The sequence below is a fragment of the Rhinolophus sinicus genome, chromosome 7 (assembly GCF_057876585.1).
Source record: "Rhinolophus sinicus isolate RSI-liver-muscle chromosome 7, RSI-T2T, whole genome shotgun sequence".
NCBI lineage: Eukaryota > Metazoa > Chordata > Mammalia > Chiroptera > Rhinolophidae > Rhinolophus > Rhinolophus sinicus.
The window spans coordinates 25,478,269-25,505,168 of NC_142507.1; the positions used below are offsets into that span (position 1 = coordinate 25,478,269).

General features: G+C 38.6%; 1 protein-coding gene across 5 annotated transcripts in view; it reads left to right on the forward strand.

Annotated features, from left to right (window-relative positions):
- The window catches only part of PCMTD1 (protein-L-isoaspartate (D-aspartate) O-methyltransferase domain containing 1), a 70,596-nt gene that overhangs the window by 22,732 nt on the left and 20,964 nt on the right, over window positions 1-26,900 (forward strand). For 4 of the 5 annotated variants that reach the window (XM_019712565.3, XM_019712564.3, XM_074318924.2 and 1 more), the window contains 2 exons: window positions 9,636-10,066; window positions 24,081-24,183. In XM_019712565.3, coding sequence (XP_019568124.1) covers window positions 9,760-10,066; window positions 24,081-24,183 — 410 coding nt within the window. In that variant the 5' untranslated portion in view covers window positions 9,636-9,759. The remainder of the gene's footprint in view (window positions 1-9,635; window positions 10,067-24,080; window positions 24,184-26,900) is intronic. The other variant, XM_019712566.3, reaches the window with a different exon arrangement.

A 26,900-nucleotide genomic window follows, 5' to 3' on the forward strand; every position in this document is an offset into this window, starting at 1 on the left:
GATTATGGTCAACAGTAGGCTATTATTAGTAATTAAGTTTTTTGGAAGTCAAAGTTATACATAGATTTTCAACTGTGTGGGAGCTAGGAGGGTGGGGGGCAGTGCCCCTAAAACCCCATATTGTTCAAGTGTCAGCTGTGTTTATATTTCATCATATGTATTTGTTATCATTAAGAAAATAATTTCCCCTCTAGTTCCTTATGTACTCAAAGCAGCCTTGGTCCATGACTCCCATGACAAGATCTTTGAGGGCATCAGGAAGAAAGATCCTTTGTTCATGCCGTCAAATGGTGTGTTCTCCTTGGAATCACTAGTTTCTTCCCTGCAACGCTGGGTGAGCTTGTCCTCACCTTTGCAGAGAAAGGAGCAGCAAGGAGCAATTGGCTGCTTGCCACTGGTTGCTAGGAGGGTTGAAAAATGAGTCAGCATTCATTCTGTTCTCTTTCCACTCTGCGACATCTGTCTGCCATCTGTCTGCATCCCACCTCCTTTGACTTGTCTTTTACCTTCCATGAAACATCCCTAAGCTGCCTGTAAGTCACCATAATACTGAACTGGGCCTTCAGTAGTTCTTCCCCTAAACTAAATACATTAAAGCCACACATCTCGTTTTCAAAGAATAGCAAGCAACTTTTGAAACACTTGGCACGTCATTTCAGGTGAGCTTATGTGATTATGTCCTTTGGCCCCTCACTCCAAACACATACTAGAGAGAAAATTTCAGGGAGTGAAATTTTGTTCTGTGAGTAAATATGACAACTTCTTCTCAGGCAGACATAACTGCTTAAGCTGTTTGTTCTGACACTTTTTCTTATTCTGCCTTTACCTTTTTTTTTTCTCAGATTCCTTAATTTTGGTTTTATTGCTTAATGCAGGACTTGAACACCTTTAAATGGTTTTTCTTTTCTATGTTAGAGAAAATGGCAGAAGTGGGATAAAAAAAAGTTGTGGCTGATATAACAGAAATGCCAAAGCATGGGCAGCCAGTCCTAGATAACTAAAATTCAGCTGCATGGGTTCTACTGATGCTGAAATAGCAGGGAAATTAGAGCTCTGGGGAACATTAGGAATCAGAATTTCGCTTCTTTCTTCATTTCACAGGGTTGGAAATGACATTCTGGAGAGTTGCCCAGAGCCACACAACAAAGTTATCATTGGGACCAAGGCTATACCTTGGTCTCTTGATGTATATTTGGCACTTTTCTGTGATTGATATGGAATTATCTCAGAATTCACAAATGGCAAACATTTCCGTGACTTGATGTTATGATGGCTTTTAAAATAACTGTTTGCTTTATTCTCATAAAAAGTAAAGTGTATTTCAGAGTTAGAGGATTATTGTTCAATTGTCAAAGTATTCAAACTTTTTGCAAACTTCTGGTATGTGCATTGACTATAATCCAAATCCAACAGTCAGGGGACTGGTTACATCCATGTGGTAGGATATCATGCCTCCAGATTTTGGAAAATTTTTGATGTATGAAGAAATGCTTAAGACACATAAAGTGAAAGTCTGAAATAATATAGACAGTGTAATGTCAATATTGTGATTTAAAAAAGCATGTAAATGCTTAGAAAGTATATAACAGTCGTTCTCTGTTAGGATTATGAATAATTTTTATTTATTTTACTTGGTTTTCAAATTTCCTACAAATGCACATACTACTTTTATAATTGAATCAGTGAATATTATGAAAATAAATTTATTAATTTTCCCCACAATTTAAGGACAACGGATATGGTAAAATGACATCTTTGAAGCTCTGTAGTGTATTTGTATTATCTTTTTTTTGTTCCTTGATTTTTCTACTATAGAAATATTGTTAAATGTATTTTTATTCCTTAGGAAATTGTATTCCATGTGTCTTTATTGTACATCATCTACGGTAGTATATATAACTTTTATTTTTACTTTTATTTGTCAATTTTGTTCAAATAATGCATGCACACATTTTAGAAAGTTAAGGGATACCACAAGCCTTGAAGACAATTCACCTGTTTCCAACCTGTGGCCCACACTCCAGAGGGAACTTAGTGCATTTAGCTATTTCATAAAGAAGTTACCTCCACATTGCTAAGATGCTTCTACTGCTCTTTTTCTATTCATTAATTTTCAACAGCATTTATTTTCTGTTGTTATAGATGAGGTGTTAATTCCCACATCTGTATTTACATCTTCCCATCTCATCCTCCCAGTGTGGTTAAATGACTATTCAAATGGAAAGCAGTTGCGTGCCCTGCCCCCTCAACTAAATAATGTAATTATAGTTCCTTTCTTCTACAGTTTTGGTTTTTCCTTAATTTTAAAATTAATCTTCACAGTATACCTCTCGGGCTCTAAAAGCCTTCCCTTGCTCCCAGTGTCTGCAGGAGTGAGTCAAAACTCAATGTGTGTGTGGCCTGTGAGCCTACCTGGCTCCTCTTCATTCTTCTGACCTCATCAGGCATGACTTTCTATCCTGTGCTGCAACTCAGGCACTGTTGTAGTGCTTTGAGTGAGCATGTTGCCTCTTCCTCCTTGTTGTTTCTACATCCCTGAACACCTTTCCTTCCTTCTACGTTCTGTACTTACCGAGGCTTCATTTTCTCTAGGAAAGTCTCTCAGTCCTTTCATCCCCACTCCCCTCCAACAAGTCTGGGCTAGGTACCCCTTGTATAATTCTGTCATGGCCTTACTCATCTGATTTTGTAATTGTTTCTGCTAGCTGTTCTACAGATGTTGCCTGGGGTCCCCGAGGCCTCCTAAGATCCTTTAAAGGGTCTATGGGGTCAAGTACTGGGTTTTTCTATAACATCTGAAAACCACTAATGTTTTGCAAAAAAGCAGGGCTTGTGGGGAAAGTAGCACTCAAAGCCTGTACTACTGTGTAAACCAGTTTACCAGCAAAAACAATAGCCGTCCTAATGAAATTTTTAGTACAACTAAATAAATTTCTACTCTGATTTGTACCTAGCATCACAGTCCTTTACAGCCTTAAATCCTAGGTTTCCTCTTTCTAATTTGAGGTTTAGGCTCTGGAATACAGTTTGCTTATAGATATAATTTTATTTGCATATGGTACCATTTTTATTAAAATTAAAAAATCTGTACATGTATATAGCTTTTATTAGTCTGTTTGAATTCAGGGAAAATGTCTTAGCAATTTTTTTCATCTGCATTCACAGCTTCTCCAGATCACTTAAACACACTGTACCAGCATCTCATTGCCTTATATGTAGAATTTTCAACTTTTTGCTTAAAGTCTTCATAAACTGCTGAAGTATCTCTGTAATATGTGGAAGCTTGTACCTTCTTTTACTCAAACCATGAACAGGTATTGTGAACCACCCCAAGTTCCTCATTACCTCCACATCATTACCCTGTATTCCAAATGTATGTGCTAATCATGTTAAACATGCGTTGTAGCAGATTGTACCGCCTATTCCAGGAAACCTTTCCTGACCACCTCCCACCTGGATATCCTTACGGTTTTCTTTTCAGATCTGTTTGCCTTTCCAGTCAGACCAGAGAGGAAGGAGTTTGGGAAATCTGGTTTCATATTTTTTAACTGGTCCTTGTTGACAAGGTACTGGTTTTTTTCTAGCTTCTGAGCATCTGGTCTCAGATCTGTTGCAGTAGGTCTGAAACACAGATTACACTGCACTTTCTAAAATGGAAATGGAATTGTCCCTCTCTTGTTAATATCTGTAATTGACTCACGGTTGCCTATAGTACGTTGTCGTGCCGGGAGGCCTGCGGGGTCTCTGCTCCCGCTCCCCATACAAGAACGCAGGATATGGTGAGGCCAAAAAGGAACACCCATGGAGCCATAGGTAGGGGAGTCATACCACTATATTCTCTCTGGCGGCACTATACTCTCACTGGAGGCTGGATCCACACTGTCCGCAAACTGCCATCCACGCTTGCCAGCCCAGCCGCCATCTTCTTGCTAGCCCCCATTCTTCCTTTTTTCGCTAGCGTAGCCACAGCAGTTATATTAGTGGCTAATGGCTCACTGGTTACAGCTGACGGCCAACTAGCCACAGCTGATGGCCATGCAATCACAGTTGATGGCCATTTACTACCTGAGCCAGCACCTGTCTATGTGAGGCTGAGAGCCTGGAAACTACTTTCTGGGCTCTGCCCCCACACTCCACCCCTACAGGCTCTCGCCTCACAATCTACGTGACAAGCGTCTTCCGCGAGGGGCCCTGTGCGAGGAGCCTGGAGGTGAATGCAATATCCTGGACACAGCCAGGCTCTCTGGGCACAGCCAGGGTTTCTCAGGGCACCACCAGTACTTCTGGGCACGGCCAGACTTCCTGGACTTCTTAGGGTACCACTAGTTTCCCCGGGCACAGCTAGGATTTCTCAGGGCACTGCCACTCTCTCTGGGAACAGCCCGACTTCCTGGACTCAGCCAAGGCTCTCAGGGCACTGCCACTCTCTCTGGGAACAGCCCGACTTCCTGGGCACAGCCAGGGCTCTCAGGGCACTGCCACTCTCTGTGGGCACAGCCACACTTTCTGGACACAGCCAGGGCTCTCAGGGCACTGCCACTCTCTGTGGGCACAGCCACACTTCCTGGACACAGCCAGGGCTCTCAGGGCACTGCCACTCTCTCTGGGAACAGCCCGACTTCCTGGGCACAGCCAGGGCTCTCAGGGCACTGCCACTCTCTGTGGGCACAGCCACACTTTCTGGACACAGCCAGGGCTCTCAGGGCACTGCCACTCTCTGTGGGCACAGCCACACTTCCTGGACACAGCCAGGGCTCTCAGGGCACTGCCACTCTCTCTGGGAACAGCCCGACTTCCTGGGCACAGCCAGGGCTCTCAGGGCACTGCCACTCTCTGTGGGCACAGCCACACTTCCTGGACACAGCCAGGGCTCTCAGGGCACTGCCACTCTCTCTGGGAACAGCCCGACTTCCTGGGCACAGCCAGGGCTCTCAGGGCACTGCCACTCTCTGTGGGCACAGCCACACTTTCTGGACACAGCCAGGGCTCTCAGGGCACTGCCACTCTCTGTGGGCACAGCCACACTTCCTGGACACAGCCAGGGCTCTCAGGGCACTGCCACTCTCTCTGGGAACAGCCCGACTTCCTGGGCACAGCCAGGGCTCTCAGGGCACTGCCACTCTCTGTGGGCACAGCCACACTTCCTGGACTCAGCCAGGGCTCTCAGGGCACTGCCACTCTCTCTGGGCACAACCAGACTTCCTGGGCACAGCCAGGGCTCTCAGAGCACTGCCACTCTCTCTGGGCCTCTCAGGGTACCCTGCTGGAACAACAGCGACTCACAATCAAGGTGCTTACATATTCTCAATGGTGGCCAGTCAAGACACAAAACCAAATATCCCCCAGTTCCACTACATGGTGGTCTGTTCCCAAACAGTCAAGCTGTCCATTAAATTAGGGATGGAAGGCAATTCTCCATAGTCCATAGTCATTCACCAGGGCTGTCCTGGGGGTAAGGGATGACCTTGTTTTAATACTCCATCTCCACCTCCAGTTTCTTCCCTGCCCAGATCCCAAACCCAAAGATTCTGCTTGAACTAGTTTTGGGTGCGACATGAGTCTCACTAGTTTTAAGAATCTGTCCAGGTGATTCTAATAAGTAACCAAGTTGAGAACCCGTGTGTAGGGGATCCTTGCTATTCAAACGTGTTCCTAAGACCAGAAGCATCTGCTTCACTTGGGAGTTTGTTAAATGTGCTGAATTTCCGTTCCCATCTCAGACCCACTCCATCAGAATCTGCTTTTTAAACAAATTTCCCAGGTGATTATAAGCGTGTTCAAGTTTGAGAGACACTGATCCAGAGCATGGGCTAGATTCAAATCCTGGCTCTACCATTTATTAGCTATGTGAACTTGAATAAGTACTCAACCTCCCTGTACCTCAAATCCCTCATTGGTCTACGCGACAAGCGTCTTCCGCGAGGGGCCCTGTGCGAGGAGCCTGGAGGTGAATGCGATATCCTGGACATAGCTGGCTCTCTGGGCACAGCCAGGGTTTCTCAGGGCACCACCAGTGCTTCTGGCACAGCCAGACTTCCTGGACTTCTTAGGGTACCACTAGTTTCCCCGGACACAGCCAGGGCTCTCTCAGGGCACCACCAGTACTTCTGGGCACGGCCAGACTTCCTGGACTTGTTAGGGTACCACCTGTCTTCCCTGACACAGCCAGGGTTTCTCAGGGCACTGCCACTCTCTCTGGAACAGCCCGACTTCCTGGACTCAGCCAGGGCTCTCAGGGTACCCTGCTAGAACAACAGCGACTCACAATCAAGGTGCTTACATATTCTCAATGGCGGCCAGTCAAGACACAAAAGCAAATATCCCCAGTTCCACTACATGGTGGTATGTTCCCAAACAAACAGTCAAGCGGTCCATTAAATTAGGGATGGAAGGCAATTCCCCATAGTCCATAGTAATTCTCCAGGGCTGTCCTGGGGGTGAGGGACGACCTTGACCTCACCCTCATCTCCCATGGAGGACTCAGCAAGCCTTTCCTCCTGGGACAAGTCCCGCATCCGGGCTGCCTGAGCAGGAACTTCCCCGGCCCACAGGGCTGCAACGACCTTCGCTTTCTCTGGCCTGTGCTGGTTGGGGAACTGTCCACTTCTTTCCACCTCTCCACAGGGCTCCATCTCTGCAGCAGCTGCATGGCTTTTCCTGTGCTGGTGGGAGAACCGTCCAAGGTCCTCCCACCCCTCCATGGGGGTCCAGCTCTCCGGCAGCTGCTCCTCCTGGTCTTCCTGAGACTGGGTGTTCACACGCACAAACTGCTCCACCGTCCTTTGGAGAGCTTTGGCTGGCACCATACCCTAGTTACGAAGCTGAGCTTTTATACGTGTAAACTGCTCCACTACATTCTGGAGAGTTTCAGCCGACACCATACCCTGCTCTCTGCGCCATTTGTCGTGCCGGGAGGCCTGCGGGGTCTCTGCTCCTGCTCCCCATACAAGAACGCAGGATATGGTGAGGCCAAAAAGGAACACCCATGGAGCCATAGGTAGGGGAGTCATACCACTATATTCTCTCTGGCGGCACTATACTCTCACTGGAGGCTGGATCCACACTGTCCGCAAACTGCCATCCACGCTTGCCAGCCCAGCCGCCATCTTCTTGCTAGCCCCCATTCTTCCTTTTTTCGCTAGCGTAGCCACAGCAGTTATATTAGTGGCTAATGGCTCACTGGTTACAGCTGACGGCCAACTAGCCACAGCTGATGGCCATGCAATCACAGTTGATGGCCATTTACTACCTGAGCCAGCACCTGTCTATGTGAGGCTGAGAGCCTGGAAACTACTTTCTGGGGCTCTGCCCCTACATACATGTTCTTAAATTAGAGTGAATCATGGATCTGTAGGAACTCAGGAACCTTCTGAAATTGTATGCAAGACTTCTGATTTGTTCATTGTTTTAATAGAGAGAGGGGCCATAAAAATGATCAGACTCTCAAATACCCACACACACAAATCACTGACTATTGGATAAAGGTCTTAGAGTGCTGCAAAGTATCCAACTGCATGTCATTTCTCAAAAGTATCATCTGCTCTCTTGCTTTAGTATCAGTTGCTTCCTCAGCCTTTAATTCCCTTACTCCTTTAACAGTATCACACAAATCATGCCTTTAAAAGACTTTCCTTGATCCCTGGATTCAGTTCCCACTTTGGGTCCCTCTGGGCTCCGGTAGCAATGGTCGGTCAAATGCGTTACAGCACTCCATCCCTTTACAGATGGTTTCTCACTTGAAAGGGGCATGCAAATGCCTTCCTTGTAGACTTATTGTAGTTTTTAATGAGATAATCTACAGAAAATGCTTAGTACAGTGTCTGTCAGCAAGTGGTTGTAGTAGTTCTTGTTTGCTTGATTCTTCCGCTTTCATTTCTCACCAAGCGTCTGTGCAGTAAAGTCAGTGTTGTTTGTTTTGCTGTGATGATTTTGGATAGGTTTGAATTCAGTTGGACCTTAGAAGGCTAAGGTCATTCTTCAGCCCTAGAACCAAATAGGGAGATAATTTTTCAGACGTCTAAATTATGGCATTTCCAGTAGAGCCGTTTGTTAAATGTCTATGCATAGTCAGAATTACTCATAAAATCCTCAGGCATGTGCCACACTAGAAACTGACAGGAACTATTTACCAATCTATTGTAGCCATTTTTTCTTTCATATTGGGAAGGCATTCATTCTTTGAGTACTAGATAAAAAAGTTCACCTGTACTTACAGGCCATGTCATTTAAAAAAACTTTAAATGCCAGTATTGCACTCCACCCGTTGAGATTCTTGAGCCAAAACTAAGACCCATTGAAGGAATAGCAGATTGGTATCTCCTATGCATTACAGGTTACGAAATAATACTTGTGGAGGAAAATGGTGCTGTAAACCCTTGTACTTTTAAAATTATTTCTTTTTGTGGTTGTGGGGGCTATTGGAGCCAGCCAAGTTTATGTGAGTTTGAGTAAGTTAAATAGTAGAGTGATGTGAATTTACAGTATTTCTTCTACTCTTAGAAAGTTTGAAGAGATCTTAGGAAAAGAGCAAAGGTGATGCAGAGACAGGCACTGGGACAGACTGATGAGAAGCTGCCCAGTAGTTTTGTAGCAGCTTGGTACCAGGGAGCTGAGAATCCTGACAAAGCTTGAGACCTGATGGCTTGCTTGCGGGTGCAGCCTTACTTAGCAGAGTTGGTTGTCATAATCTTTGTTTTTGGCTTTCCCTCTTTCCTGATAAATTCAGAAATTGGTGTATGCATTTACTTATTAACTATAGTTGAATGGAGCTTAAATTGTGTATTCAGTATTATATATTGACATTTTTGTTTATCAAGGTACATTTACGTTTCCATTCAAAGATGCTGAATTTGACTTGTTAAAGAAGTTTGTGTGTGTGTGTGTGTGTGTAATATGTGTTGTAAGTGCTTAAACTATTAAAGTTGTTAATAAAATTTGTGATCTTAGCACAAGGTTTCCCAAACAAAACAATTTTTATACACATACACTTAAGAAATGTGTGTCTGTTTTCATTTTTACAGTTTGTAATCAGTGTTTGGATAATATGTTATTCTTTGTGTTCACATTTTGAATTTATGTGATACATTTAGGAATTGTTAGCAAATTTTTAAGTTGAGGATTTTTAAATCAATGAAGCATTCCATGCATATTAGACTAGATTTACCATACTCTATGAAGGCCAAATGGCGTGGTGATTAAGAGCATGGTTCCTGGAGTCTGAAAGACCTGGGACTATATCCCAGCAGTGTTACTTTCTAGAGCAGCACACAGCTCCTGGCCAGATGTAGCTACTAAGCACTTGAAATATGACAAGTATAACTAATTGAATATTAAATTGCATTTTAATTAATTTATGCCTAGGTAGACAACATGTGACTAGTGGCTACCATATTGGGCCTTACAGTATGAGGTGACTTAACTTTTCTGTTCCAGATTTCCCATCTGTACCAATGCGATCATACTTAAGCTGCCTTTGTGGTTGTTATAAGAATAATTAAAATAATATATTTAACGCTATATGTCCTTTAGAAATAAATGGTAGTTAGTTATAATGACTATTACATATTTGATAAACTGGAATTACTTTCTTTTTGGGTATTAATTTAAATCTGTTTATTTTTATTCTTCCCTTTCAGGATTAATTTATTTTTGGAAATCAAGTGCAATATTAAAACGAAAACAAACCATACTACATTATTGGAAGCCATTTCTTCTAATTTTATTGCATTTTAAAATTTATGATTTGATTTGAATACTATCATGGGAGGAGCTGTGAGTGCTGGGGAAGATAATGATGACTTAATTGATAACTTAAAAGAAGCTCAGTATATCCGCACTGAAAGAGTGGAACAAGCCTTCAGAGCGATTGATCGCGGAGATTACTATTTGGAAGGCTACCGAGACAATGCTTACAAAGACTTAGCCTGGAAGCATGGGAACATACACTTGTCAGCACCTTGCATTTATTCTGAAGTTATGGAAGCATTGAAACTTCAACCAGGATTGTCTTTTCTTAACCTGGGAAGTGGAACCGGATATTTAAGTACAATGGTGGGCTTAATTTTAGGTAATTTTATTTTTGTAAAATTCTTTTTTAAAAAGTAAGCTGAGTTTGTATTACTGTTTATGATTTACAGCAGTTGTAATTTTGTGTACAGTATATGTTTGAATGTATATACTCAAAGTAGTTGCCTTCCTTACTTAAATGGAAACACAAGGTAGTAGTCATCTTTTCTTATTCTCAGCTCTGAGCGTGATAGTTGCCTTCTGCATTCAATCCTAGACTTAAAAGGCTCTTGGAACTATTTTCCAGCCCCCAGTCATTGTGTGTACTTAAAATTGAACAGCTGGTAGGCAGGAGACTCAGGAGTATAATATGTTTCAGGTAAAGTATTCTAACTGCTGGCATAGAATTTGATAGTTATCAGTGTCCCGTTTTAAAGGGAATGCTGCCAGGTTTTTGTTAAAGATACAGGAGTATGTGGGATGCAGAGGATGTGGCACTGGTGGGGCAAAGCAAAGGGTTGAAAGAAAAAAAAACAGAAGAGAGAAGTATATGTCATTAAACTTTCAGCATACTTATTGTTTGTCCTGCCAGGCATTATTTCTGGTGTGAGTATATAGCAGTGATCAAGAGGGACAAAGCCTTTGAGAAGCTTACTGGGTGATTACTACAAGGGCTAGGCATTATTTAAAGCACTTTAATATAGAGTAACTCATTTAACGTTGCTAAGGATCCTATGAAGTACAAAGTGTTATGATTCCCATATGTATAGGTGAGTTAAACCAAGGCATAGAGAGATTAAACCTAAAGTCACATAACGAGGAAGTAACAGCTGGAGAACATGGAATATGAATGGAAAAAGCATGGCTGAAGGAAAATCTGTAAGACATGATGTTGGATGGAGGATGAACAACCATGAATTTCACCAAGCCACTTAGTATTGACTGATTTACTGAGTGCTGCCGTGTGGCAAGCGTTAAGGGAGAGCATTAAGACCCATAACATAGATTCTTGCCCTTAAGTTCACAGACTGGTGGGGGCAGAGAGACAAAAACCAGCAGTTCTCATCCAATGTGATACTATAGTTAAGATATATGCCCAAGTTGTAGAGATGAAACTGGCTTAAAATTTACTCCTAAGTGATGGGGAATCACTGAAAGATTTTAAATAGAGAAGTGACTATAGTAGGATAATTATGTCCCATTGTGCTGGAACAGTCCTAGTTTATCCCTATAGTCCTAGCATCAGTATTAATACGTCCTTTTCTCTCCCAAAGTGTCCCAGTTTGGACAGTAAATATGTGGTCACATATGACATTTAAGGCATTTTTAGTCTTGAAATTTTCTCTCCTACACACTGGCGTCTTACTTTCTCCCCTAATTGTGGAACCTGCAATCTATTTTGTTAAAAAAAAAGAAAACACTTTTCTCTCACAAGTGAGTCAGTTCCTGATATGTAATAACTACTCAAAACTGGTAACAAATTATTATTTTTTACCAAGAAAGATATTTAGCAGGTTATATTTAGATTTGGTTCTCCTGCTGTCAGGAGACAGGAATTTCTCAACAGATTGGGAACCCTAGGCATCTATCACTTCTATCACTAGTGCTTCTTTGAAAAAGGAATCTGTAGGTTTTCAGACAGTTTCCAAATCAAAGGAACTTAGTTGGGGGGGCAAGGGCTAGGGAGAGCTAATTTCAAAAGTGAGAGTTACCCTCCTTGAACCAGTGCATTTCTTCACCAGCTCTGGCAACTTTAGGCTGGAGTCCAGGCTTCGTACCATCTCTGGCCAGCCTCAGAGCACCTGTTATCCTGTCTTGCACTTCTCCAACCCTGTCAACCGGCTCTTGCTGAGGGAGGTCAGTCTAACCAAAGCTCTGGCCAGGGAGAAGGTCATAATTAGCAATCTTGCTAGCAGTGAGATTGCTCCCTTAAACTACATTTCTTAGTGTCAGTTTTCAAGAGATTAGATTACTTTGCCCATGTGCATCTGTAGGGTGACCTCAACCGTCACTGTATCTTGAATGTCCTTTAATCCTTTAATCCACACCGGAGAGCAGTGTAGGGAAGCAGACTCTTGTGCAAATGATCCGCAGTGCACTAGATGCTTTCTTCCTGTTACAGGCTGCAGGAGTCCTGGGTCTGTGTTCCATGTGTGACTGTGAGCACCAGGCATTGTTCCTGGGTGTGCTGTGTGTGATCCTGCACAGTCAACACCAAGACATAGTTCCTCCTCTTTCGATGGGAATAGTTGTTTTGTGGGAAAGATAAAATAAAAGCATTTTAAAGAAGGAAAAGGAGGGGAGCATTTGAGATCTTGCGCCCCAGCACATGTCATCAGGTTGGCTCAAATAAACGTAAGAATTCCCTACAGGTTGGGGTAGGGGGAAGAAGGGAAGGGAGAAACAACAGTCTGTACAACTAGGATTGCATGATGACGGCTAATAAATCTTGGATCTACCCAGCTGCTGAGGGAGCTTAATCTTTTTTCCCCTGCCCCTCTTTTTTTTTGTTTTTTGTTTTGAGAACGTTTAAATCAAGGAAGAGAGGATACATCCATAAAAATCACTTAGAACTAGATCCAAAGAAGGTTTACGTGCTCCCTATAATTATCTGAGTATAGTGAATCAGATTTGATTCTGTTGCTTCACCGTAACTTACTAACAGAAGTTCACGCTTTATTAAGTAACTACAAATATAACACCATGGCTCCTAGCCATGTTTCTCTGCCAGTCATAAGATGGGTGTGACAGGTGCTCACCATCGGCAGTGGTTCTCATCTGAGGACATGCTCAGTATAATCTGGAGGAATCCAGGCTGAGGCAGGGAAAGCAGGGCATCTGTGCTTTGATGATACAGATAAGGAAAATATTCTTTGAGGAATTTCCATGCCACTCCAGAAACACACCTGTAGAGGTTGGGTTACCATCTTGAGGGAGCTTTTGTTGTTCACTGAGAGGAAGTTAGATTTATCTTAACTTCAGGAAATTTCTTTTGATTAAAGTACATTTAAAGCAGTTACTCATAAATGGAATTTATTTTTGCCCAGGACCTAGAAAATGGATCACCTTGTTTAGACAGCTTAGTTTCAAATTGAAGATAAATTCTTCTTGTTGTACTCGTTTCTCCCCGAGAGTCTCCCTGAGAGAACTAAGGATTTTCATAAAGAATCTTGTATTTAATTGATTTCCCCTCTCAGTACTGTCTTCTCATACCTAGGGGAATCCCATTGAAAAATAGGGTACCAGAAAAGAAGCCTCCAACTCCTGTACTCGCAGAGTTGAGTTACATTATCAGAACCATGAAGGCAAGTTACTCTTGATAATCTTTCTGCCCCAGGTAGGAATGGTTCTCCATTCTGGTCCTTGCTTAGGGATTCACTTCCATTTTCTTGCATAACTCATCATACAAAAATTGTAGGTTTCTTATACAACCTATAATATCAAGGTTTATCCAACTTACTGACTTTCTTAGTGTCTTGCCTAATTCCTCAGTTAATAGATTGCCAGAGTCATTCCAACAGTAAGTGTACCACTGGCTCGGCACTACAATATTATTTCCTAAGGTGAAACAATAAGCTTGTGTGCTTAACGGGAAATTGCCATCATATATAAATACCAACAACTGCTGTATTGTCCTAAAGGGCTAATTAGTTAAGCTATATGATGCCATCATGTTTGGTCGCTATGCTTTTTTCTTCCTCTCTTTATCGCAGGACATTAAATGGTCCTCATTTAGCTATCCTTGTATTGCCTTTGACTTCAGATACTCCTGTTTTCTTTCATTTTAGCCCCCCTCAATTCAGTGAGTTTAGTAAATTGCAGAGTTGTGCAAGCATTATTATAATCCAATTTGAGAACACTCCCATCATTCCAAAAAGATCCCCCAAGCTCAGTTGCATCCACTCCCTGTTTCTTCCCCAGCCCAATACTCATCTCCTTTCTGTTACTACAGATTGGCCTTTTCTGTACATTTCTTACAAATACAAGCATACAATATATGGTCTTTTGTGTATGGTTTCTTTCACTTAGTGTTACGTTTTCAAGGTTCATGCATGCTGTAGTGCGTAATTGTGGCACTTCATTCCTCTTTATGGCTGAAGAATAGTCCATTATAAGGGCATAGCACGTTTTGTTTATTCACCACTTTCTGGCTGCTATGAATGATTCTGCCATGAATATTCATATATAAATTTCTGTGTGGACATCCATATTAATTTCTTTTGGGTGGATTTCTAGGAGTGGAATTATTGGGCTATATGTTAAGTTTATGTTTAATTTTTAAAGAATTTGCCAAACTTTTTAAAAATGGTTGCACTATTTTATGTTCCCACCGACAATGTATGAGGGTCCAGTTTTTCCACATCCTCACTGATGCTTGTTATTTTCTTTTTAATAGCCATCTCAGTGGGTATAAAGTGATAGCTCTTTCTGGTTTTAACTTGCATTTCCCTCCTGACTAGTTATGTGGAACATCTGTGCCTGTGCTTTTTGGTTATTCCTATGTCTTCTTTGGTGAAATGCCTATCCAGAGCTTTCCCCTATTTTTTAGTTAAGTTGTTAGTATTCTTATTATTGAGTTGTAAGTGTTCTTTATATATTATTCAAATCTTTCCCCCATTTTTAAATTAAATTGTTAGTATTGTTATTGAACTGTAAATGTTCTTTATATATTTTGGATACAATCCCTTTATCAGAAATATGATTTTCAAATATTTTTTTCATGCTCTTTTAAAAAACTCTCTTGGGTCACTTCAGGCCAGAGAATCAGGGAGATTTCCCGTTCTGCACCCCCACCCCCATTCTTTTTGGTAAGACAAAGCACGTTCTGCAAGTTTCCAGGGTTCTCTTTAAGATAGATTGTATTTTCTACATTAAACCGATCCTCAGTTTTCCCTCTGTCCTCTATCCTCCTTTTCTGGCGGGTGGGGTAAAAGGAGGAAATTTTATTTTTTATTTTTAGGAATTACAAATGCTGTTCTTGATATGTGCTTTATTTTGGGCTCTGAACAAATCTGTTTTGAAAAGAACCCTTTTATTTAGGCTACTCAACATTTTCTGAAATTGATAAAGTTTCTCACTGTTTAAACTATTGTTTCTTAGTCCTGGTTAGGCTTTTGTGTCTGTTTTCTTCTGCCTATATATCCTGTATTGAGTCGCCACCACTATTCTGTATCATAGGGTTTTTTCTGCTCTTTATTTCTGGTTGTGGAGTAGAAAGCCTTACTCTCAACCATCTCCTTTATTGCTGCTATCTGAAAGTCAATACCCAGATGCTTTGTGTTTGTGGGTATTGCTGCTAATAAGTACAGAGCAACAAATAGTAAATAAAAAAGTATTAGGAAATAGTGTAAGTTCTACAAAATTCACAGAGTCTTCATAGTATTTTTTTCTGGTTATTATTTCCACATATTATTCTTAGAAGTTATAAGGCAATTCCCTCAGTGACATAAAAAATCTTAGGTGGTTCTCTGTGCATCTTGCGTTTTTATCTTAGGGATTAACTTTCCCCAACTTGGATCATCCATGTACCAAATATAGTCGACCCATATTATTTGCAGATTTGCCTGCTTGCTAAAATTTATTTGTAACCCTCAAACAACACTCTGGGGATTTCGAGGTCATTCGTGCACATGTGCAGAGGAGTGAACAGTTTGAATCTGTCTGTGAGCATGTGTCTCCCTAGCAGGGGTGGAACAAGGTGAAGCTCTGCCCTCTTGTTTCATCTGTTTTACAGAGATAGTCACAGGATGGAGACAGTGGGCAGTGAAGTGCAAGAAACTCTGGCTCTTAGGTCCATTTCTGACCCCACTAATGGGACAACCTCACGCAAATCACTCAACACTTCTGAAATTCGTTTTCTCTTTGGTAAAATAAACAAAATAGACTCTACCAGGATGAGGTTTTAGGATTTAAGATTATACTCTATTTCAGATATGTACATATGTACATATTCCCCTAGTAACAATGGTTCAGCATTTGCTAATTAAGTTTTTGCTGGACTTTATAGAACATAAACTACCACAAATAATGAGTATCAATTGTAATTTCAGAAAATTACTAAATCTTCCTGAAATTGTCTCTGTGTAAAATAATTTGTTAACCTCTATCTCCCAGTGTAGGAGCTGGTACCTACAGAATTGTCTTTCTTTTCTCATATAGTCTTACCTAGGCTGGCTTGGATGTTGGACTGAGAACCTCAGATTAAAGCTAGAGGTTGACTTGCATTGGAAGAGCTACTTGGCCTGCTGGAGTTGTTGGGCCCTTCTGGAACCTACCTTCCCATTGTCTCTGGGTGGCTCCTGCAGGGTTAGCCCATCTACCCTTCTACACCTGTGGCTTTCAAATATCTTTCCCTGGATTTCAGATCTCTTTACATTGCCTTTATAAGCACTTTCCCTGTCCTTTTATGGAAGCATCTTTGGCTTATGCAAGTGAAGGGTAAATCTTCCTTCTGTCTTCAAGTACTGTGTTTCCCTGAAAGTAAGACCTAGCCAGACCATCAGCTGTAATGCGTCCTTTGGAACAAAATTAATATAAGATCCGGCCTTATTTTAATATAATATAAGACCAGGTCTTATATTAAAATAAGACCTGGTCAATACAATATAATACGGGGTCTTATATTATTTTTTGCTCTAAAAGACGCGTTAGAGCTGATGGTCCAGCTAGGTCTTATTTTCGGTGAAACACGGTAACATCCACATGCAGAGGATTCACAGGTTTCTAGCACCAAAGTCTGTCTGCCAAGCTCTGCACACTCTTGAATCTTCTAGGCTACGCTAACAATATTTAGATGTATGGTGCACAAGATTCCAAAAGTTGAACCTGTCTCCAACTCAAGTTATCCTCTCTTACCCTATCCCACAGAAGACAAAGCAGTTCAAATTTTCTTCTTCCTCTGTTTCTTATTTTGATGAAAGGTACTTTTTTTCATCCAAAAATTACTCAAGGAAGAAACCTGAACATCAATCTGTCTTCTCTCTCTTTAATTATATTTTGTGATAGGTAATATATTCATTCATAGGGTTAAAAAATCCAAAAGAATCAAGCTTTGAAAGATTTTTCTTCTCTCCCTCTTCCGTTTTATCTAGTTGCTTCCCTACTTCAAGAATAACTTTGTTGATCCCTGAGAATACCTCCATTTTTGCATAATGCAGTTAACCCATGAACAACGTGGGGGTTAGGGGCACTGACCTCCTGTGCAGTTGAAAATCGACATGTAACTTTTGACTCCCCAAAAACTTACATACAGCCCCTTGGTATCTGCAGAGAATTGGTTCCAGAACCCTGCAGATAACAAAGGCTGCAGATACTCAAGTCCCTTATATGAAATGGCATAGAACAATGCATAGTTTGCCATCCGCATCTGAGGATTTTCACCTGTGGATCAAAAATACTGTTTTCAATCTGAGGTTGGTTGAATCCACGGATGTGAAACCCAGAGATAGGAAGGCTGACTACCATGTTTCCTTGAAAATAAGGCCTAACCGGAAAATAAGCGCTAGCATCATTTTTCAGGATGACATCTCCTGAACATAAGCCCTAATGTGTCTTCTGAGCAAAAATTAATGTAAGACCCGGTCTTATTTTCAGGGGAACACGATACATATATATTTATTTGTAAAAATTCACATATAAATGGATCTGTGCAGTTCAACCCCATGTTGTTCAAGGGTCAACGGTACTCACCTGTTTATAGAGATGATAGTTGACTTGAAGTCAGGAGACCTTTCGTAGGTACATAAAGGAAAATACGTGTTGCATTTTAGAAGATTTCTATCAAACAGCTAAAATTAATGAGATTTATTTTGAATTGAATGTATTTACCTGTAAGACTGAACTTCTGTGGAATGCCTCATTCTGTGATAATACAGATAAAGTAGATTTGACATATACTTAATGATTTTTTGCTAGTATATTTTTAAATCAAGACATAAAACATATACATTTTTATGCTTTGTATGTACGGTTTGCTTCAGTCTTAGTTGTGAATCTTTTAAACTTGGGACCATAGCTATATTTATGTACTTTATTATTCTTTCAAAAAGTAGTTATTCTATTTGCCGCTGCCAGCTGTGGAGGACACAGCAGTGCACGAGACACATCCCACACCCATGAAATTGTGCATGTCATTTCTGAACTGGCAACAGAAGCATTGTTACATTGGCCATTCTTCATTTAGTTCAGTAAATATTTATGTGTCTTGATCACAGTGCTGGTCCCAGAGTATCTTCAGGTACTTCACAAATAAATATGAAGTGGAATGAAAAAGCTGGTGAAAATGGCTTCCAGGGGAAATGATTGCGTTAAAATGAATCTGGATCAAGATCTGAAGTTGTTTAAATTAGCTTTTAAAAGTATTCTCTATTATGTTATAGTTGAGCACATATTTTTTCTCAGTTTATTGAATTTGCTTTGGTAGGGACTTAATCTTTTTTTTAGTGTGCCAGTGTAGATGTGTGAGATACAGTCATAAGTTGCTCTGGGCATGCTAGACTTGAATATTTTCAGCCTGCTGAATGGAAATTCGTAAATGAACTGATTGTGACGTCTGTTCTTCATATTTTGATATTTTAGATGCATAGGGGTTTGGGTCCATTCTCTGTAACTGTTTAAACCAACACTTTGAGATTTCATGTAAACATATTTCTAAGATTCAAGTGTAATAAAAACAGGACTTTTATTATCCATGAGCCAAGAAGAAATTGAGGGACTGGAACCTAAACTTTCTAGTAAATTTCAAGACTTGCTTCATGAGGCCTTTTTTTTAAAGATTTTATTGGGGAAGGGGAACAGGACCTCATTGGGGAACAGTGTGTACTTCCAGGACTTTTTTTCAAGTCAAGTTGTTGTCCTTTCAGTCTTAGTTGTGGAGGGCACAGCTCAGCTCCAGGTCCGGTCGCTGCTGCTAGTTGCAGGGGGCGCAGCCCACTATCCCTTGCGGGAGTCGAACTGGCAACCTTGTGGTTGAGAGGATCATGAGGCCTTTTCCAAACCTAGAGAACAGAGAACAATTCTCTAGTCTTAGATTCAGCCAGCCAGCTTCAGGATGGTTAAGCTAACGTGGCAAGATTCAGTAAACATTTGACAGTGTTTGTCTTTCTTTAATATGCATTTTTAGTGTGATATAATAGGATGAAGAAACCATAAGAAATTAATTATATTTTAATAAGTGGCACTGCATTAGATCAATTTTCCTTATTTAGCTAATGATTACGTATTATTTTGCTGATTCCTTTTTCTCCTCTTTCCTTTATCTACCTTTGCACTATTTTATGTCTCTACTTTATACCTGACGGTGTTCATGAGAAAAAGAATGAAACCTATCCTGGTCTACTTTTCACCTACTGTGTTTCCCCGAAAATAAGATCTAGCCGGACAATCAGTTCTAATGCATCTTTTTGAGCAAAATTTAATATAAGACCAGTCTTATAAGACTGGGTATAATATAATATAATAATGATATCATATAATATCGGGCCTTATATTAATTTTTGCTCCAAAAGACACATTAGAGCTGATTGTCCGGCTAGGTCTTATTTTCAGGGAAACACGGTATTGCTTGTTTCTGCATTCTTACAAGTTATTTATAAATCTTGCCAAAGATGCCTACTTTTACACAACTAAAATTAGTAATATAGTAACACTGTAAATTTTTGAAAGGTGTTTTTACATATATATTTTAGTTCTCACTATGAGAAACTTTATACTTGTTTCATAGAAACCAAATAATTGTTTGATTACTTCCTCTTGTGGTAAATACTTAGTTTCATCCAAAATGATTTGTCGATACTAACTCTTGAGAACAGTTTTAGATAGTCCAGAGATATTTTAAAAATCATTTAGAATGGGCTTTGCAATAATTAGGAGGTTATGGCAGATGTGTTCAACCTGAGCTGCATGTTAGGGTTACCTGCAGAGCCTGGGCCACACCCTGAGAGATTCCGTCTACCTGTTTGGTGTGGGACCCAAGCAGTTCCACTTTAAATCAAATTTAAACTACTTCTATATTTAATGTTAAAATTCCCAGGTTATTCTAATATGCAGTCAGGGTTGAGACCCCTTTGTATAGATTATGTTTTTGCTTCTACAACTAACCAGTCTTATAGACAAGGAAAAGACACCTAAGTTTTAATGATTGGTACCCATCTTGTACTTTAAGTTTTATACAACTTACATGATTTTTCCCAGGAACTCAATTTATACAATACGAAAGACTTCAAATGGTAAGTGACTGGTCGCAGATTATGCAGCTATTGAGGAACCAAGGTTGGACAGTAAGATATCCACCCTTAAATCTATCTTTCTCATCACCCCACCATGTTTAGATATGAGTCAGTTGAAATGATGAATCTTGAATTAGTTCATCTTTAGAGCTCTTCTAGTTATGTAGCATGAAGTACCTTTTTTTTTTTTTTTTAAATTAAATTTATTGGGGTGACAATTGTTAGTAAAATTACATAGATTTCAGGTGTACAATTCTGTATTACATCATCTATAAATCCCATTGTGTGTTCATCACCCAGAGTCAGTTCTTCCATCACCATATATTCGATCCCCCTTACCCTCACCTCCCCCCCCCCACCCCCCTTACCCTCTGGCAACCACTAAACTATTGTCCGTGTCTATGAAGTACCTTTTGCTTGTGGCTCTGTGTCCCACAAATTAACTTTCCACAGAATTTTGAAGGTACTGAGAACTTCATTCAAATGTTTTGTGAAGCTCTGGGATTTCTTTGACCTGTCTCAGGGAGACTTCTACCCTGCACACCACACTCAAATAGCCTTTTAAGGTACTTCAGAGTAGGGATAAGCAGGAGTGTTGGGTGTTAATAGGGTCAACATAGATGTAAATAAGAAACATAGATATTGCATAAACACTTTATACCTATGCTTAATAATTATTGACCTTTATATATGTTATGATTATTGACTAGTACATGATAAATGAACTAGATTAGATCCAACTACTACAAAAGAAAAACGGTCTCTAGATTTTATTATATTGAAATTTCATTATGTTTGTTATTCTTAATAAATGGCCTATTGCCAGCCTTAAAAATCATTTCTAATATTAAAATACGTAGGGTTTTCTAATAACTGTATTTGTCTTAATAAACTTTGATTTTTATATATGTTTTTCTTTTCTCTTTAGTATTTAGCCATTAAAGATGACGATCAACTGTTAGTACTTTTATTTTTTAATATGTATTACAAAAATTAAGCATTTATTACTTCATAGAAAAATCTCTTCCTATTGGCAGATACAGAATAATATTGGAATCTATTGAATACAAAGTCAAATTTGTTTCATCTGTTAGCTGTTAGAAAGTGTTAACACTTTTTGTTTGGATACTGTTTCATTCTTTTTTTCTCTATTGACAGCTTGTACCTTTCTATTAGAATTATTTTATATTGTTTATTTTTAAATCCCTTACTCTTATTTTTTTCATCTCTTTGACTAGCTCATTATTTTTTCATTGAAAAAGTTATACATGCATACAGTTAAGATGCACTTTAGACAAGGGGTATAATGATGAAAATGTCTCCTTCCTACCCTAGACCTCTTAGTCCCATTCTCAGAAGCAGCTATGTGTATTTTTTTAGGTTTCTGTGTTTGATTTTTCTGTTCTATTGAAGACAGATGTCAGATATGAGTTGTAATGAACAGCATCACACCATTTTTATCATACATTTGATGTATTCTAGTTGTATACTGCATTCTAATAAATGACATATTGGTGACATTGCTATTTAAGTTCTGCCTTTTATTCATACATTCTTTTTAATTATTATTTTCATTAATACTGATATGTTAATTATCAGTTTATTAGTGATGATTATAGATATGTCTCCATGTTATTTTAAAATTAAGTAGTTACAATGTGTATGTTTATGGTATTGTCAAATCCTTTGTATGTTAATGAAATTATCTTGTGTCAAGGTGATGTAAAAAAGAAGTTATATGAAAAACGTTCTTAAGATATTTTCTTAATGAACTTTAAAACTTATTTCTAAAAGTTTCCACTTTACTTTTAGGCAATAAGAATACAAAACAGGAAAGAGAGACCATGGCGTCTTTAAGTGATGAACAGCCTGTGTAGTCTCTTTGACCTAGAACTATGAAGCTGAAGCTCCCTTTGCTTTAAGGCAATTTGAAATACTGAGTAGAAGCCTTGATTTCCAGACTCTTTACTTGTTGCCTTTATTACAGTGCTTATGCATTCGGTCTTACTGGCAACTTCAAATTCCAGGAATATTGACCTTTGTTATTATCTTTTACCAGTGTAGCCCCAGTTTTGTTTTTTTATAAAAAATGATTGATTAGTATAACTAGATTCTTAATGGATAATGAAAATATAAGTCTCTCATGGTTTTCATTCAATGGGTCACCTTAAAAGAGTAAAAAGAAAACTAGATTAATTTCATACAACAATATTTTTCTTACTATGTTAAGTAGTTGTAGTTTAATTTGAGCTTTTAAATAAGGAAAAGTATTCAATGTTTCCTACCATTCTGTGTTCCTTGTGGAAGTTCAAGTTTTGAAAATACTCGGATTCAATACTAAATTTAAAAATGACTGCTTACCTAGATTTAGTTTCTTTGCCACTTTCATTTATTTTTTGAAAAAGGAAATTTTAGTTTTAGTTAATCTGTGGTAATAATAAGGAATTACAAAAGGTCTTAAATGGTATTGGATGGATGTTCCAGTTTTCAGACAAGACCAACAAACAGTTCAACAGTAAGGAAACAAAAAATGAGAAGCAAACATTTCAGATTGCATCAATCAGAATAATTTATTTTAAAAACTATAAGAACATTGCAAAGAAAATTAATTCTATCTGTTATGATTTTTGTGGATCAAGGGCCTTTTTATTTAATCTTTTTATCTGAATACATTTTTAAAAGTAGAATCAGGTTTTTAATATAATAAAATACAATGTGATAGAGCTATAGTCGTTTAAAGCATTATCTTTGATTTGATTTTGGCTTGAAGACAGTAAATGAAGATTTTGGTTTAATTTGTATAGGGTAGGTAGTTCCTAGATCACAAACCATTTTTTTTATGTGCCCCCTGAACATTCAAACATGATAATCAACTGATTGTTTTTGTTTTTGAAAATTCCAATATATATTGTGTTTTTAATGATATTCAGGAGGGGGCACATCCTATTAAGTAGTTCCTAAGATAGATACAAGACACAGAAAATAAATCCATGTAAGATACAGAAAATAAGTAACATGCACACACACATACGCATGCACACTTTTCTCTGGGAGACTAATCTCAAAGTAAAACAAAAATATAACCAATGTGGAGTAGAAAACCTGGTTGACTCAATTTCAGAAACTAGAAAGGAACTTAGCATAACTAGATGTGATTGTGTGTTACTTTCATGTGGGACGTGGGGCAGGCCGCATGCACCTTAGGAAAGTAAATCCACTTAGTCATATTCTTAGAGAACTGGTGCCAGGGTGGGGAAAGGAACCATACCAAAATCAGCTGAGGTTCTCACCTGTTTCTCATTCTTAGGAAGTCACCCATCCTTGGCTATGTGCATAAAGAAATACCAAGTGAAAAGTGTGAAGTATGTTGGAACAGGAGAGTAAAATCAGCTCTGCAAAAATGACTGATGGCCACACTCTGCTAAATAATGGGAGCGTTAAAAGGCATAGGATGTAGTCTTGGCCTTTGAGGAAGTTAGCATTTACTAGGTAGTAGTGGGGTGTTGTGAGATATTTGCATAATATCTGTGTCAGCCCATGGTTTCAGGATTTTAGAATTACCAATATTTTAACCAATGATAAATAAAAATGTAATGGTAAAGCGTTTAAACCTTATATAGTATGATTTTCTTTGGCAGTATTGTCCTGACAGATAAGCTTTTTTTTTTTAATTAAAGCAGTATAAATAATGAGATTTCCATTCAGCTTTTTAAATCTGTGGCTAGAAGATATTCACATATTTCAAACCCTCTTTAAATGCTCCTGTGATAAATGAGCAGAAACTAAAAAAGGCTCTGTAATGACAAATTATTAATATTTTTTATAAAAATGCTGCTGCTACGATTGCAGGTCCTTTTGGAATAAATCATGGAATTGAGCTTCATTCAGATGTGGTGGAATATGCCAAGGAAAAACTGGAGAGCTTCATCAAAAATAGTGATAGCTTTGATAAGTAAGTATAGTTTTGGTTTTAAAGCACTTGGTATGTAAGATATGTATGACATGTCTGTTCCTCAATACTGTTAGTTTATTCATCCTGAAATAATTGAATGCAGCAAAAATCATTGTGTAAAATGAGAGAAAAAATTCGAATAATTATGCTATACTTCTTATTCTATGTAAGTCTATAGTCAATTATAAATAAATGCAATAACTTTTTAAAAATTTTATGCTGACATCACTATTAGTAGGGTAATGTTCCATACGTTAAACATCATGCAACTACCTTTTATGAAGATGCAAAGATGCTTGGTTAGAATACTTTCCTGGAACTGGTTTTATACCTTGGGGATAATTAACAACATAAGGGTGATACTTGTTAGCATATAAAGGACTTTCATAAAAACATTCAGTTACTTAGTATCTAGAGGAAATTATGATAGAAATACATTGATATATCTTGTGATAGGGTTGTTTGAGAAATTTGTTTATAACACCATTGTTTTGAACTCCTGCTTTCCCTTCCACGAAATATTGCATAGTCTTTGGTCCTTGAGCTGGCAGGGAAGGTGGGTAATATTTGGTGGGTAATATTTCTAAAATTTATCAATGATAATACAATGGAGGAAAGGCTTCTTATGCTAAAGTCTGTGAACCCTGAAATTATGTAAAATTTGGAGGGCATTTATATCTCTCAACTAGTCATTTTCGAAGAAAGCCTTAAAAAGAATAGGAATCACAAGTTTATATAACTTACACATTTTATATAAGTTTTAGTGCAGCTATTCAGAGTTCCAACTCGGGTTGTTGGGAGTGTGCCTTTCTCACTTGTCTCTAGTTCCCTGGGCATGACCATGAAGGTGAGGAACTTGGAGGAGTCTGGATCAGAGCTCAGGGCTTTTCTCTAGAGAGTTTAGGTTTGAGGACAGTGCCAAAAAGGCCCTGTGAATGCTGCAGAAGTGTATTTTCCTTTCTCCTTTCTTCACCCCTCCTCCCTCTTCCCCTTGCCCTTTTCTTTCCTTCCCCTTTGCCATTGCCAGTTTGTATCTGTCTATCCTCTGGCAAGTGGCACTTGAGCAGTTGAAGAACAGAGAACTGATATTATGTTGTAGTAAAATACTCATTGTTGAAAGGGAGGTTTTGTGTCCACCTAGGTGTGATTATAACTGGGATTGTAAAGACCTCAGTCAGGCAAGCTTGGGGGAGTTTGGAAATGCTCAGTTTTTATTTTGTTCTATAAGTAATTCAATGGATTGGAGCAAGCCACTTGAATTTTATGTATCAATTTGCTGAACACCATCATTTATCTTATTTATGCTTGTCTTTATAAATAACATTTAATTCACATTTTGAATCATTTTTCAAGTGCTTACCGTGTTGGTTCATATTCTATTTCCAAGAATAATATATTGACAGAAATAAAAGTTTTAGCCCAGGTAATTTTACAAGAAATTGGGGTTCAATTTTAGCATCCTTTTATATTTCTGTGTGTCTTACGATTAGTAGCATGTTAAGGGCTTAAGATGTGGACATATTTTTTATACTGTTTATTAGAACTATAGAATTTTGTTAAATTTGAATTTCTGTTTTAAGTATTTTGATGTTGAAACTATATACATGTAAGGACGTTTTGAATACATTTGAATTTAGAAAATATGAAAGTAATATTAGTGAAAGTAAATGTTTAAGGTCTATTGTAAGGTCTTTTATATGTATGTTAGTAATATATTTCATGTATTAATACATGGTGGCACAGATAATTCCGTTTTGGGTCATTAATCAAGCAGAACAAACTCAAGGAAGAATCTGGAGTCATTGAAGCCCCTCTATACAAGTATCTATGGAGTGAGCGCAAGTGTATTGCTGACAAGTGGACATGGTCATGGGAAACAGTAAAATATGTCACTATTTAAAGCATTTTTCTATGTTGATACAATTTAAATATTAAATAATCCATAACATATAAGGTTGAGGAATAAAGTTTTATATATTCCAGTATATAAATACAGTTTTCTAAAATTGTTATCATGTATTTATAAAATGATCAAATTTCCTTGCCTTGTATTTCTTGAGTTGTTATTGTTGCCTTGTTTAGATTTGTTATTCATAAAACAATGAATTGTAAAATATGGTGATGTGACTGATCTAAGTGTTTCTTTTTAATTTGTAATGGTCTTATTTTTTAGTTAAAATAGTCAGATTTTGTAATATAGTTGTTTCTGAAGTGTTGACTAATTTTTAAAACGGATTCTTATATTAAACTAGTCTGGAAAAATTAAACAGTTCTGGGAATTTTAACTATTTTGGTTTTCAAGTAGTCTGAAATATTTGTTACGTATTTCAGATTATAAAAGTAGCTTGCATACAAAGAGTAGGTACTGGATAAATGTTTCACTTTGCATAAAGTAGTGAGTGATTGCAAGTTAAGTGATCAAAGTTGATGAGTTATTCAGTGGGCTTTTTTGTCTTTTTATATGATGTGATTTTAGTGACAGAAATTATAAAGATACAGTAGTTTTTTCTTCCTATCTTATTAGTGTTGGATGATTTCCTTGCAATTTTTGTTGATGTTTGTGGATAATATTTCTACTTCAGTTTTGTTTTGTTTATTTTTAAGATTTTATTGGGGAAGGGGAACAGTACTTTATTGGGGAACAGTATGTATACTTCCAGGACTTTTCCAAGTCAAGTTGTTGACCTTTCAATCTTAGTTGTGGAGGGCACAGCTCA